At 41.6% G+C, this 12,733-nt stretch overlaps 1 protein-coding gene across 12 annotated transcripts in view; it reads right to left on the reverse strand.

Moving 5' to 3' along the window:
• EHBP1 (EH domain binding protein 1) overlaps positions 1-12,733 on the reverse strand; it is a 366,839-nt gene that overhangs the window by 330,347 nt on the left and 23,759 nt on the right. For 4 of the 12 annotated variants that reach the window (XM_027623542.1, XM_027623547.1, XM_027623546.1 and 1 more), the window contains exons 1-2: positions 9,232-9,545; positions 8,025-8,423 (exon numbers count right to left, since the gene is read on the reverse strand). In XM_027623542.1, coding sequence (XP_027479343.1) covers positions 8,025-8,128 — 104 coding nt within the window. In that variant the 5' untranslated portion in view covers positions 8,129-8,423; positions 9,232-9,545. The other 8 variants (XM_027623551.1, XM_027623549.1, XM_027623550.1 and 5 more) reach the window with 6 other exon arrangements.

Here is a 12,733-nt window from a genome sequence, read left to right on the forward strand (position 1 = left end):
CTATAGCGCTGGAAGGCAGGCACATGGGCTCTCCTATTGTTTAAGTAGGCTCCACAGTTGTGTTCAAGCAGGGGCTTGAACTCACACCCTGAGATCAAGGCCTCAGCCAAGATCAAGAGTCAGATACTGAACGGTGAGCCGCTCGGGTACCCCTAGGCTCTCCTCTATTCTTATGCAGTTAGACTACAGTAAGTTAAACTAATAGTTTGTAGGTTGGGTACAAAAAGACAGAAAGGTCCTAGACTCTAGATTCCACAAACACTAGCTGCCAAGTAACTACAAGATTTAAAGCAGAGGTCAGTAAACATTCTTAAAAGGTCAGATAGTAAATATTTTAAACTCTGCAGCCACCCAGTCTATGTAGCAACTATTCAACTCTGCCATTTTAGTGTGACAGCAGCTACAGACAAATGGACATAGCCATATTCCAATAAAACTTTATTTACCAAAGAAACAACTTGGACCAGGCCAACGTTTGCCAACAATGTAGAGGCATACTGAACCTGGGGTGGAGGCAATCGTGATATAAGCACTATGATATCAAATTACGGCATACAGGGGCTTCACTATTTTCCTTAAATAACCTCCTGTAATTGAACTTTTGTACAGTTGAATTTCGCATGGAATAAATATTTAAAATCCAGATAAAATACTACATGTAATAATTCCAGTTTAAAAAAAATCAGTCCATAAAACACATAAAATTATTAACAAAGTAACATCAATTTATTATCTACTAAAATTAAATCTACCTTTGACAATTCATCTCATGGAAAAGAAGACTCGGCTATTTCCTTTCAAGGAATAAGGTGTTCAAGATTCACATAACTTGTAACAAGAAGTCCTACAAAGTAAAACCTTCTGCCCTATCTCTCCCCTCATTCAATAAGATTTTAGCACCTGTCTTAACCATTTTTCCTCCAATTATTCTTGGCAACTTCAAGAGCCAGAGATAATCTGTCCCACGCTTCAGCCTATAAATTCCTTGATCAACTTTTTCAGTCCCCAAAATCTTTTCCTCCATTCCATCTCAACCACCAACTGCCATTGTCATACCCTAACAGCTATAGTCTTATAGTACAAAAGATGACCCAAATATAGGAAGAAATTCCACTTAATTAAAAAAGAAAATTAAGGTATACTCCTATTTAATGTATATGGCATAAATAAAAACATATTGAGGATGTGCGCTCATTTTTTATTAATTTTTTTAAGATTTTATTAAGTAATCTCTACACACAAGTGGGGCTGGAACTTACAATCCCAAGAACAAGAGTCACATGCTCTACCAACTGAGCCAGCCAGGCGCCCCATGTGCTTATTTTTTTAAACTGATAAGCAAGTGTGATCAAAAGGAGACCACAACCTTTATCTTGTCATTAACATTAGCCACATCCTCCACAATCAAACATCTTACTTTGACTCCTACCTCCCATATTTCCAGCTCATTCACTCTGGTAACCCAACCCCACCAATTATTCAACCTCTTTACCATATCAAAATCATTATCCTCTTCTCTTTTTCATTGACCAGCCTACCTTTCATGTCCTTATTTTCCTCCTCTTCCATCTCATACCACATGGTTCATTACTAGAACCATTCCCGTGTATTTGCTTTCAATTTCCTTGTCCTTCTTTCTCAGTTGTACATTCCTGACAAAACCCATCCCTGGTTAAATCTAATTCTGCCTATTCTATGCCTGCACCCAAACAAGGAACAGAGCTGAATTAAAATTTGCAAACTTGCTGGTTGCATTCACTTTAAATTTACGACCACAAAGTTAAGAAGCTCCTCAGCACTACCCATCAATCCTTCTGAATTTCCCCAGTCAATTCTTGTTTTGATAATTTAATACCTCCTCTCTCCTCAATCCTTTGACACCTCTTTCTGTTACCTCTCTCGGCTGATAACCTCTAATATTTCCCAGAGAAAACAGAAGCCAACAGAAGAGAATGTCCAACCCTCATGTACCAAATCTATCAACTTACCTGCTTCTCTACCCATGTCATCTGCCCCCTCCTTTTAACAATGAACTGTCCCTGCTTCTACTCAAGTTCAACCTTTACATTTGTGTACTGGATCCTGTTCCTGTTCTCTTATTCAAGGACTTTTCTCCTGAAGTTACCTCCTCTCCCAGCACATCATCAGTTTTTCCTTCTTTACTGACCATTTCCATCAGCATTCCAATGTGCTACAATATCTTCCTTGTGAAAGACATACCTTGACCCCTTGTTCCTCTCCAGCTACTACCTAGTTCTCTGGTTTGTAGCAAAATTCTCCATGAAAAGTATCTACACTGACCATATTCACCTCCTTTCCTCTAACCCAGTCTAATCATGCTTTTATCCCCACCTCTCCACTGAAACCATTTCTCAAAGTCACCAGCTCTTTCCACCTTGCCAAATTCACTGTCATCTTGCTCAACCTCTCAACAGAATTGACACAGTTAAACACTTCTTTCCTGATACATTTTGCACTTGGTTCCTTGAAGAATACACTCTCCTAATTTTCCTCCTACCTTACTACTGCTTGTTTTTCAGTCTTCTTTGCTGGCTCTTCCTCTTCTTTCCTACCTCTATATGTTGAAGTGTCCCAAGGCCCAGTCCTCAGTCTTCATGATCTATTTAACACCACAGGAAATTTCTTAAAGCCCTATGGTTATATATTCTACCTATATACTAAGAGACTCCAATCCCTTCTCTTCCCTAATCTCGAGACTTTTCTAATTAACTGCTTAATTAAGATATCCATCTGGATGTCCCAAACTTTAAGAAAAGCAAAGCCAATTCTTGATTTCCCCCTTTTCTTCTTCAGGTGTCTCCTATCCATGTAATTAACACTGCATTCACCTGCTTGTTCAGCCATCTCTCACTTTACCTCCTATCTAATCCATGATTAAGTCCTATCAAGTATAACTTCAAAACCTTTGTTTCCAGTTACATAGGTGTATACATTTGTCAAAACCTATTGAACTATACACTTAAAACTGATGCATTTTACTGGATGCAAAGTTTAAGCTGCACCTCAGTAAAGTGTGGTGGTAGTATATGTGTGTTACCTGCATATATCTGACCATTTCCTACCACCTCCACCACTACCTCCCTGCTACTTGGACTACTGCAATAGCCTCCTAACTAGTATTCCTGCTTTCATTTTTACTCATGACAATTCATACTCCACAAAGCATCCAGAATAATCTTTCTAAAATGTAAATCATATCACTTCCCTGCTCAAACTTCTCCAATTGCTTCCTATACACTTAAAATACAAAAGCCCTTAGCGTGATCTCAAGGCCATACATTAACTTACCCCTACCTACTTCTCAGACTTCACCTCTTTATCATCTATCCCTTATTCTAGACACAATGGCCTTCCAGATACTCCTAAAACAGACTCCTAAAAAAAGCTTGTGTCCAATTATTTTTTTAATGTACTTCAAAAGTAGATTCTTTACATGAAAGCTGATGTACCTCTCACTCCATTAAATGGCCAATAGAGAAATGCTTGTTTAAGCCATCCAAAGAAGTGGATCTGAATGAGTACTTATGAATATAATTTGGCCTTCATAAACTCAGGTTAATACTTAAAGTACATGCAACATTCTAATGTCCAATGGAAAACTAAATTGGGATCAGTTACAGAGAGCCTAGAATATCATATTAAGGAGTTTATATTTTATCTAACAGGCAAGGATCATAAACTTAAACACTAGAAAGAGCTGTGTGTTTTTTGTTTTTTTTTTACTTTTCAAATCCTGAGATCACAAGGTTTGCAAAGAGGTATGGACTAATAGAGAAAATGAGGAGTTACTTTCAGGGCTACACACACACACACACACACACATACACACACACACACACACACACACCCCTTTTGGTACCTCTACAATATTGAGCCATGTGATTGTATTACCTATTTTTAAAATAAATTATAATTAAATATATATTTAAAAACAAAAAAAGGAATTCTTACATGACATGGAAAGATAAGAAACAAATATATTTATGCCTTTTTGGGAAAAGTTTATAGTACTTTAAATACTTTTTTAATGCCATAACTGAGAATTAGATAAAATATAAAAACCTAGATAAAATATGTTCATATAGGTAGATGATAAAGACACATACACAAAGTATAATATATACTCATACATAATGGTTCATATATTAGGGAACTCCTACCAGAACTGTATTCTACAACCTAAATTATAATCACAACTTGCCAACTTTGAAGTAGTTTCCTTAAATACCTGAGAGCTCCTAAAGTGAAGACTTTTCTCAGAATCTAAAAGCCTGCAAATGATAAAAAAGAACCAGGTAAGAAATAAACTAAGAAAAAAGATAGCACAGTCTCTTTCCCTCAAACTCAGCTCCAGTGGCTGTCTCACTACTTGCCAACAGCTTTATCAATTAAGTGATTAATAATTAAATGACTTTGAGACAACAATAAGAGGAGATACAAACCCCTACCAACTCCGTATTTGCTAGAGCCTTAACATGGCAATCAAGGAGTGATGAGGAATAGGACCTCACAGTATAGTGTCCTTCTCTTAGATTAATAAGTCATTCAGGCTTTTGTTCCTCACCTAAGTTCTAGAACCACTACAACATGAAAGAATCAGGAAGTGGACTCAACTGAACTAAAGAAACTCACACCCCATCAGCCAGAGCAAAGGTGAAATACTGTAAGACAGCAACGAAGAACTTTGAGAAAGCAGAAGCCCCAAATCCTCTAATCTATAGAACCCATCCTTGATCAAAGGTAAAGTACTGTGAGTTTGCTCATGGCCTAGATCTAAAAAAATATCCTTAAACCCTTACCTTTATCCCGTTATCTGCCATATCCAGGCTCATATCCTATGGCCATGACAAAAGAACATGGGAAGCATTCTCCTCTCCTTAATCACAGAAAGAACATATTCCCCCTTGAAAAACATAGCCTGGGGCGCCTGGGTGGCTCAGTCGTTAAGCGTCTGCCTTCGGCTCACGTCATGATCCCAGGGTCCTGGGATCGAGTCCCACATCGGGCTCCCTGCTCAGCAGGAAGCCTGCTTCTCCCTCTCCCACTCCCCCTGCTTGTGTTCCTGCTCTCGCTGTCTCCCTCTGTCCAATAAATAAATAAAATCTTAATAAAAAAAAAAGAAAAGAAAAACATACCCTGATTCCCATGACCCTCTTCCATCAACACACTATGCCTTTCCTGAATCTCTTGAGTACCATCTTCATTCCCTGAGTTTCAAATTCATGCAGAAGTCAGTGTATTTTGAATATACTTTATCCTGGAGTCATGAATGGACACTTGGGAAAGTTGAAAACATTATTTTAAAATGCTGCTTCTTAAATTTTAATATGCAAACTGTGGCTCTTACTAAAATGCAGATTCTGACTCGGTAGGTCTGGGGCAGGGTCTGAGAGTCAGCAGTTCTAACAGGTGGTCCCAGGTGTTGCAAATGCTCCTGCTTCTCAGAAAACACTTTAAATAGCACAGTTCTAAAAGGCAATGGAACCTGTATATACAGGTTACCTCCAAAGACACAATCCCAATGGAATGCCATCTGTTCTCTTTTTATAGTTTATTTCTTCTTCTCTATACCAGATCTATTTTCTTATCCTCTCAACATTTGCAATTTGTCTTCCATGTTATTACTATAAAATTGAAAACTCCAGAACATCCAAATGCTTCTAGTGTTAAAGCCATATCCTATCATAAAGACCTAATTTAATAGGTGTACCATAATGGCCATCCCTAAAAATGATCAAGCCATCTATTCAACTGTAATCAAGTTAAATTTTCATTCTTGCTTTCACACTGAGACATATTAATAACAACTTACATACTTCTCAAGGAAAAAAAAAAATTCAGCCATACTGCAAACTATGGGAAGAAACTGATTTTGTCACTAAAGAATCACCTGATATGTTCTATTGCCCTTAAAAAAAGGAGATTCAAATTTAACCATCTTAAAGTTGATATTCCCAGTATACTGCCCAGTTAAAAAAATACTTGTAAGGAGGATCTTCCTCATTTCCTAGTTTAGGTTAGTTAAGTACCCAGTATTCCAAACCAGAAACTTGGGGGCCAATCTAGGCCTTTCCCTCTCTCTCATCCCCATCTTTCCCAGACCCCTGATTGAAATGACCACCAAGTCCTATCCATTTTGTGTCCTAAGTGTTCCTCTCAATTACCTGTGCTCTGCCTTGGTCTAAGCCTTTTCCCAAACCTTACCTACTTCAACAGTAGGCAGACATCGCTGCCTCCAATCACCCTTTCCACTATGATCCTTACTCCACATTATCATTCAAGTGATTTTTCCAAAATGCAAACCTAACGTATCTTCTACTCAAAGCCTTTCACTACCACAGAATAAAGCCCAAGCCACATATAATAGTCTAAGCACATAACTTTCCATAATTGGAATCCTGCTTACCTCTCTAACATCATATCCCACTGCACTTCTCCTATCCTGCACTTTAAGCCCCATAATTAACAAACTACACTGCTTGAATTTCCAGCACATCCCATGTTATTTAATTCCTCCATACTTTTTGCATAGGCTGTTGCTTCAGTCAAGAATATCCTTCATTTCTTCCCCCTTGACTTTCTGGCCAACTACTGTGAATCTTTCAAAACCCAACTCAGAACCCAGGAAGCCATCCCAAGACCTTACCCTCTACCCTTAAAGAGTTATTTCCCCACTGCCAACTTTGTAAGTAATAATGGCATTTACTAGGCATTTACTGTGCCTGACACTGTTCCAAGCATTTTATATGTATTAACTCATTTAATCTTCACAATAACTCTTCCTATGAAATGCTACCATTATTTCTTTTGCAGATATGGAAACTAAATCACAGAAAACTAAATAACCTGTCCCCAAGGATAACCAACTGTTAAGTGATGGAGACAGATTAAAATCCCTACATCATACATATTTGTATTCTTGTACCTATCACAGTGAATTTATTTACATGACTGTCATTACCCTGGACTGTGAGCTCCTTGAGGGTGGGGATTATGTCATACTCAATTCTAAAGCCACAGTGCCTAGTGTAAAGTAGGTAATCAGTGCATGCATTTCTTTAATTGCACATAACATTCCTAACAAGTCCAAGAGAAAAGCATTCAGCCAATATTCAAATATGCTTTAAGAGTTCTAGAATACAGCAACTTATTTTTTCATCTAATAAAAAGGATGTTAAAAAGAGAGGTACAGACATGAGATTACAGTCCTTGTGGATAATGAAATGGACTTATTTTTGCAGTAATACTACTTAAACACCATAATAAATCAAAACTCAAAGGACCATTTGCTTAACATTAACTCTTTTTCTCTTACTAAGTAAGAATTCTTGCTTACCATTCAAGACAGTGAAAAGAAAGCCCTAAATTTACTTTGCTCAAGTAGAAAGAAGCAAATCATAGGCCAGAACTACTAATTGCTTCCTTAAGTCTGGCCAAGAAATGTATCCCATTAGGCAATTAAGATAAAATACAGTTGCCTGACTAAGCATATAACAAAAGAATTTCTAAGGTTGTATTATGGACTGGCATTCCATTATTAAAATAATGAAAAATTATTTAAGCCAAGAAAAACGAAAAATCAAGAACAAAATAAAAGATTATCACCACCCCACGAGAATATAGATTTCTAGAACTCTATTAAAACGCGTACGTTACAGTACATATGCCTGTTTACAATATTCAATAGCATTCTCTATATCTCCTTCAAATTGTAAAAAAAATCAGTTATGCTAACACTAATGATGAAAGACCTCAAGACCAAATCTTCCGTACTTAGTAAGCTCTCACAGTTACAGTCCTGAGTCTTACTGAAGTGCAGTAATTAAAACCCACAGGGATGGTACCAGCAGCAACAGTGCATACCACAGTACTTGTTGGAGTAATCTGTTCCCTGCCCAGCTTGTACACACTCGTGCACTACAGAAAGGTGAGTCGGCTGTCAGCTGACTTTAGGCCACAGTGAGTTTAGGCCACAGCAAAATCTACCCCCAGACATGTCTTACCATTTCTTGGTACACTCAACCATCAACTCCTGGTAGGAGGCCACAAACTGGAACTTGGATGCATGTTTTCCCACACGCTGCAGTCTCTTCCAAACTGAAGCCATGATGATCAGTCACTGGAGCAGTTCTGGGTTAGCAATACAGCAGCTTTAACAAAGCAGAGGGCCCAAGGCAAAGGAGCTTTGCATGTATGTCTGTACTTTAAAAAACTCAACTACAACTTGAAATGATGTTTGGGGTCCATAAGTCTTCTCCCTGTTTCACAGGGTAAATCCCATCTTAAATGAATGGCCCAGTCAAGAACAGTATGATACACATGACAGGATGAATGAGAGGAGGTTCCCTCATGGAGACATCACCATTCCACCTCAGGGACTATATGATGTGTAATCTGGAGGACTGAAAAGCAAAACAAAGAGAGAAAAATATGAGAGAAGCATGAGGAGTGACTAACCACCCATGTTAGATAACACTGCAACAGACAACCTCAGTTCCCTGCATGTTTTTCCAAACAATGAAACAAAACACCAACCTCAAAAGCCAGTAACATCAAGGATGCGAGACAACAAGGAAGAAATTACAATTCACACCGAAGACGTGGAGCGACACATCAGGTAATCAGCATCAATAACAATCGAGAAACGCAAGTCGGGGCCCTACCTCCCCCTCCTAGCATCACAGAAGGGCGAGCAGAGCGGGAAAGTCTAGGGATGCTGTTTAATGTCCACTGCCAGTCAGAGGGAGGAGTGGAACATTTTAAAATAAACTTTGTTTTTCGGCTGATAATTAATAGCCTCCAGTCCTAGAATATGTGCTTGGAACAAATTAAGGAGCGAAGAGGAATGCTGTTGTTCAGTCGGAGAGGGAAATGGATGGGGAAAGAGGAGTGGAGGGAAATCTCAAGGCAGAGGGAGGGCTCTCCACCTTCGCTGCCAACCGGAGGGAAATGGAAACTCCTGCCTGGGCGTGAAGCAATGACCAGCGGGGCAAGTGCACGGTGCGGGGTGCGGTGCCTCCCTCCCCCTTCCGAAGGGAACAGTCTGCCGGAGCCTTCTTTCCACACGCACAGAGCCCAGACCCCTGCCCCACAGCGGTGGCAGGCGGTGGCTCGCCCGCGGTCCCTGTCACCCAGGCGATGCCAGAAGACCCCAGCCCGGTCCCCGAGCCCCGGCCCCGCCGCACCTCCACTCCTGCCCCCTCCTCACACCTCTAATCCCGCTGTCGGGCTGAGTCTGGCCCGGTTCCCTCCTCAGCGCCGCTCCTCCGTCGCCGCCGCAGCAGCAGCCGCCGCCGCCGCCACCGAGTCCTCCATCCCCGCCGGAGCCACATGGAACAGCCGAGCCAGCCGCGGCGCTCGCGGGAGCCGGGGTCTGCAGCCCCTCAGGCGGACGGCGCGCCTCACGCCCGCCCCCTCCCGGACGGAGTCGCCCCGCGACCGTCCCCCACCCTACAAAACCCTGCCAGAGCCGCCGCTCAGTGCCCAGCACCCCCTCCCCCGCCTTCCTCCTCCGCCACCATCATCATTACCTCCCCCGCCGCACCTCTCACACTAACCCTACCCACAGCGACTCAACCTCCGTCCGCCCCGCCGCCATTGGCCCGGCACCGCGCGTGCCCCGCCCATCTCGGCGGCCGGGCCTCTCAGTGGTGAGGGCCCCTCATTGGCCGATCTGGGTGCCCATAACAGGGGCTCCACCCCCTAGCTCTGGAGGTGTTTTTCCCTCCGCCGGAACGCAGCGCACAGTCTACCCTTCTTTAAAAAAAAAAAAAATTGGAACCCACCAGGGACGATCCCGCCCACTCTTCTGATTGGCTTGGAGAGGGAAACGATAGGCGGGAGGAGTAAGGAGTGTTTATAGTGAACTGAAAGATGGTTGCTTAAGGTGGATGTCCGTCGAAGGCATGCTGGGTGCCAGGCGGGGTTTCTGGCTGGAGTCTGAAAGTAGAGCCGAGGTTGGCTTCGCAGCCGCTGTGGGCAACGTGGCTCCTGTGGTTTTCTCTCCTGTAGTCTCCCATCCCCACCCTAGGAGCTGGGTGCGCCTACTCCTCCGCCACTAGCGACCAGGGTGTTGGCGCACCGAGCCTTGGTTTCACCCGATTTCTCCTGGGGTTTTTTAAGTAATGACCCTGCCAACCCACACCTAACATTCAGTCTACTACTGGTCCTCAACGGGATACAATAAGCTGAGCTAGAAGCAAAATGTTTACGGTGCAATTTCTTCTTCTGATTCTTCAACATTTCTTTGAATCTTGGTTTATTTTTCTTGCTATGTTCTTTTTCCCCTGTAAATGATTCGGGAGAGGCCAGCATATAAAAAGGGTGGTTCTAGGCAAAGAAGAGCATGAAATAACCTAAGTAGAGTGTGAGGGCAGGGACACCTAACCTTGTTAAAAGAGCCAAGGATCCTTTTGAGAATATGATGAAAGTTATAGACAATAACCCAAGGAGGGAAATTTATCCTATCATAAAACACAAAAATTTGGGCGCCTGGGTGGCTCAGTCGTTAAGCGTCTGCCTTCGGCTCAGGTCATGATCCCGGGGTCCTGGGATTGAGTCCCACATCAGGCTCCTTGCTCAGCAGGAAGCCTGCTTCCCCCTCTCCCACTCCCCCTGCTTGTGTTCCTGCTCTCGCTGTCTCTCTCTGTCCAATAAATAAATAAAATCTTTAAAAAAAAAAAACACAAAAATTTGCTTTCAATTTTAGGTGGTCACAGACCTCTTGGTGTAAAGAGGGCAAAGAATTATATGGGGGGTGGGGGTCCCAACATTTAAGGAATAAGCAGAGTAAAGTGGAAAAGATACTGAGGAGGAAGGGTCAGAGAAGTAGGAGCACCCTATAAGCGATCAGCATATAGTTTGAAAAAAAAGAGGGTAGCTAACATGAAAAGAAAACAAGCAGGTATAGGGTCTCAGAAACAATTAAGGGCCATTATTAATCTTACTAAGGATGGAGAGCAGAGTGAATGGACAAAGTAGCTTGAAAGTTATGAGGGTCTATCTAGGGAAGTATTCTTTGAAGGACAGGAGAGGAGAGCAGTGGTGAGTGAGAGTTGATCCCATCTACAGACACAAGAGCAAGAGAAAGAAGAGAGAGAGTGACTGAAGAATCAGGAGAGATGGGGAAAGAGAAAGCTGGAATACAGTATCTAATTCTATTTCCATTTTCAATAAAGCGATCTAATAATACCACAAGAACACAATGTGCATTTTACAGAAAAGGACATAGATATCACTTATTTTGCTACAGTCTTAATTTTAAAGTATTAAGATAACCATAATATTTATATTGATTCTCATTTTCTGTACATCTTAGAGTTCTCAAATGTCCTTCCTGAGTGGTTTACTAAGTCACTACAACCTACAGCCATTATGATCTCATACAGTGATATATTCTGCATCATTAACAGACTTCAAGTGTATGGGTTTTTTTTTTAATGACTAATTTATAGAAATGGTCATAAACTATTTTAATCTAGGTTGCCCTTAAGGAACAACCCACATGATGATCAGGAGAGTTTTGCATCCTATTTATTATTGTTCTTCAGAACTTTTCAAACTTATGTGGTCAACCTAGTTTCATTTAATACTCCTCAGAGAAAGAGAGAGAGGGAGAGGGAGAGAGACTTTATTGTAAAGAAATTATCTTAAAAGCAATTAGTTTGGGGGCACCTGGGTGGCTCAGTCAGTTAAGTGTCCAACTCTTGGTTTCAGCTCAGGTCGTGATCTCAGGGTGGTGAAATCCAGCCCCACATCTGCCTCAGTGCTCAGCAGGGAGTCTGATTGAGATTCTCTCTCTCCCTCTCCCTCTCCCTCTAGTGCTCCCCCAACAACTGCCCCCCTAACAACTGCCCCCCACACACACACTCTCTCTAAAATAAATCTTTTTTATTTATTTTTTTAAAGATTTTATTTATTTATTTATTTGAGAGAGAGAAAGAGAGAGAGAGCATGAGAGGGGGGAGGGTCAGAGGAAGAAGCAGACTCCCTGCTGAGCAGGGAGCCCAATGTGGGACTCGATCCCGGGACTCCAGGATCATGACCTGAGCCGAAGGCAGTCGCTTAACGAACTGAGCCACCCAGGCGCCCTAAAATAAATCTTTTTTAAAAAACAATTAGTTTTCGGGGTGCCTGGGTGAATCAGATGGTTGAGCGTCTGCCTTCAGCTCAGGTCAGGATCCCAGGGTCCTGGGATACACTCTGCAATTTTTAACTGCTAATGAAATTATTTCTTTTTTTAAGATTTATTTATTTATTTGAGAGAGAGAAAGAGAGAGCACACAGGGAGGGGCAGAGAGAGAGGGAGAGAATCTCAAGCAGACCACGCGCAGCACAGAGCCCAACGAGGGGCTTGATCTCATCACCCTGAGATCATGACCTGAGCTGAAATCAAGAGTCGGGCAGTTAACCAACTGAGACATCCCAAAATTATTTCTTTCAAGCCCATAGTAAACTAATTTACTCCTGATGATCCTACATCAATTCTTATGTTCTAAAAAAAAAAACAAAAAAAACAAAAAAACTCACTGAGGCAAGTTAATACTTTCAAAATATTAACTGATGGTTTCTGTAGTAGTTGTTTTTCCAGGTACTTCTTTTTATCCTATTGGCCTTTCTTCTCCTTGACCCCACCCTAATACACCCTCAGCATCACACCCATCATCATGTAGGCTGGTCTTTGCTCATCGTTTCAGGAAAGGAATATAACAGA

Source organism: Zalophus californianus, chromosome 8 (assembly GCF_009762305.2).
Source record: "Zalophus californianus isolate mZalCal1 chromosome 8, mZalCal1.pri.v2, whole genome shotgun sequence".
Classification (NCBI taxonomy): domain Eukaryota; kingdom Metazoa; phylum Chordata; class Mammalia; order Carnivora; family Otariidae; genus Zalophus; species Zalophus californianus.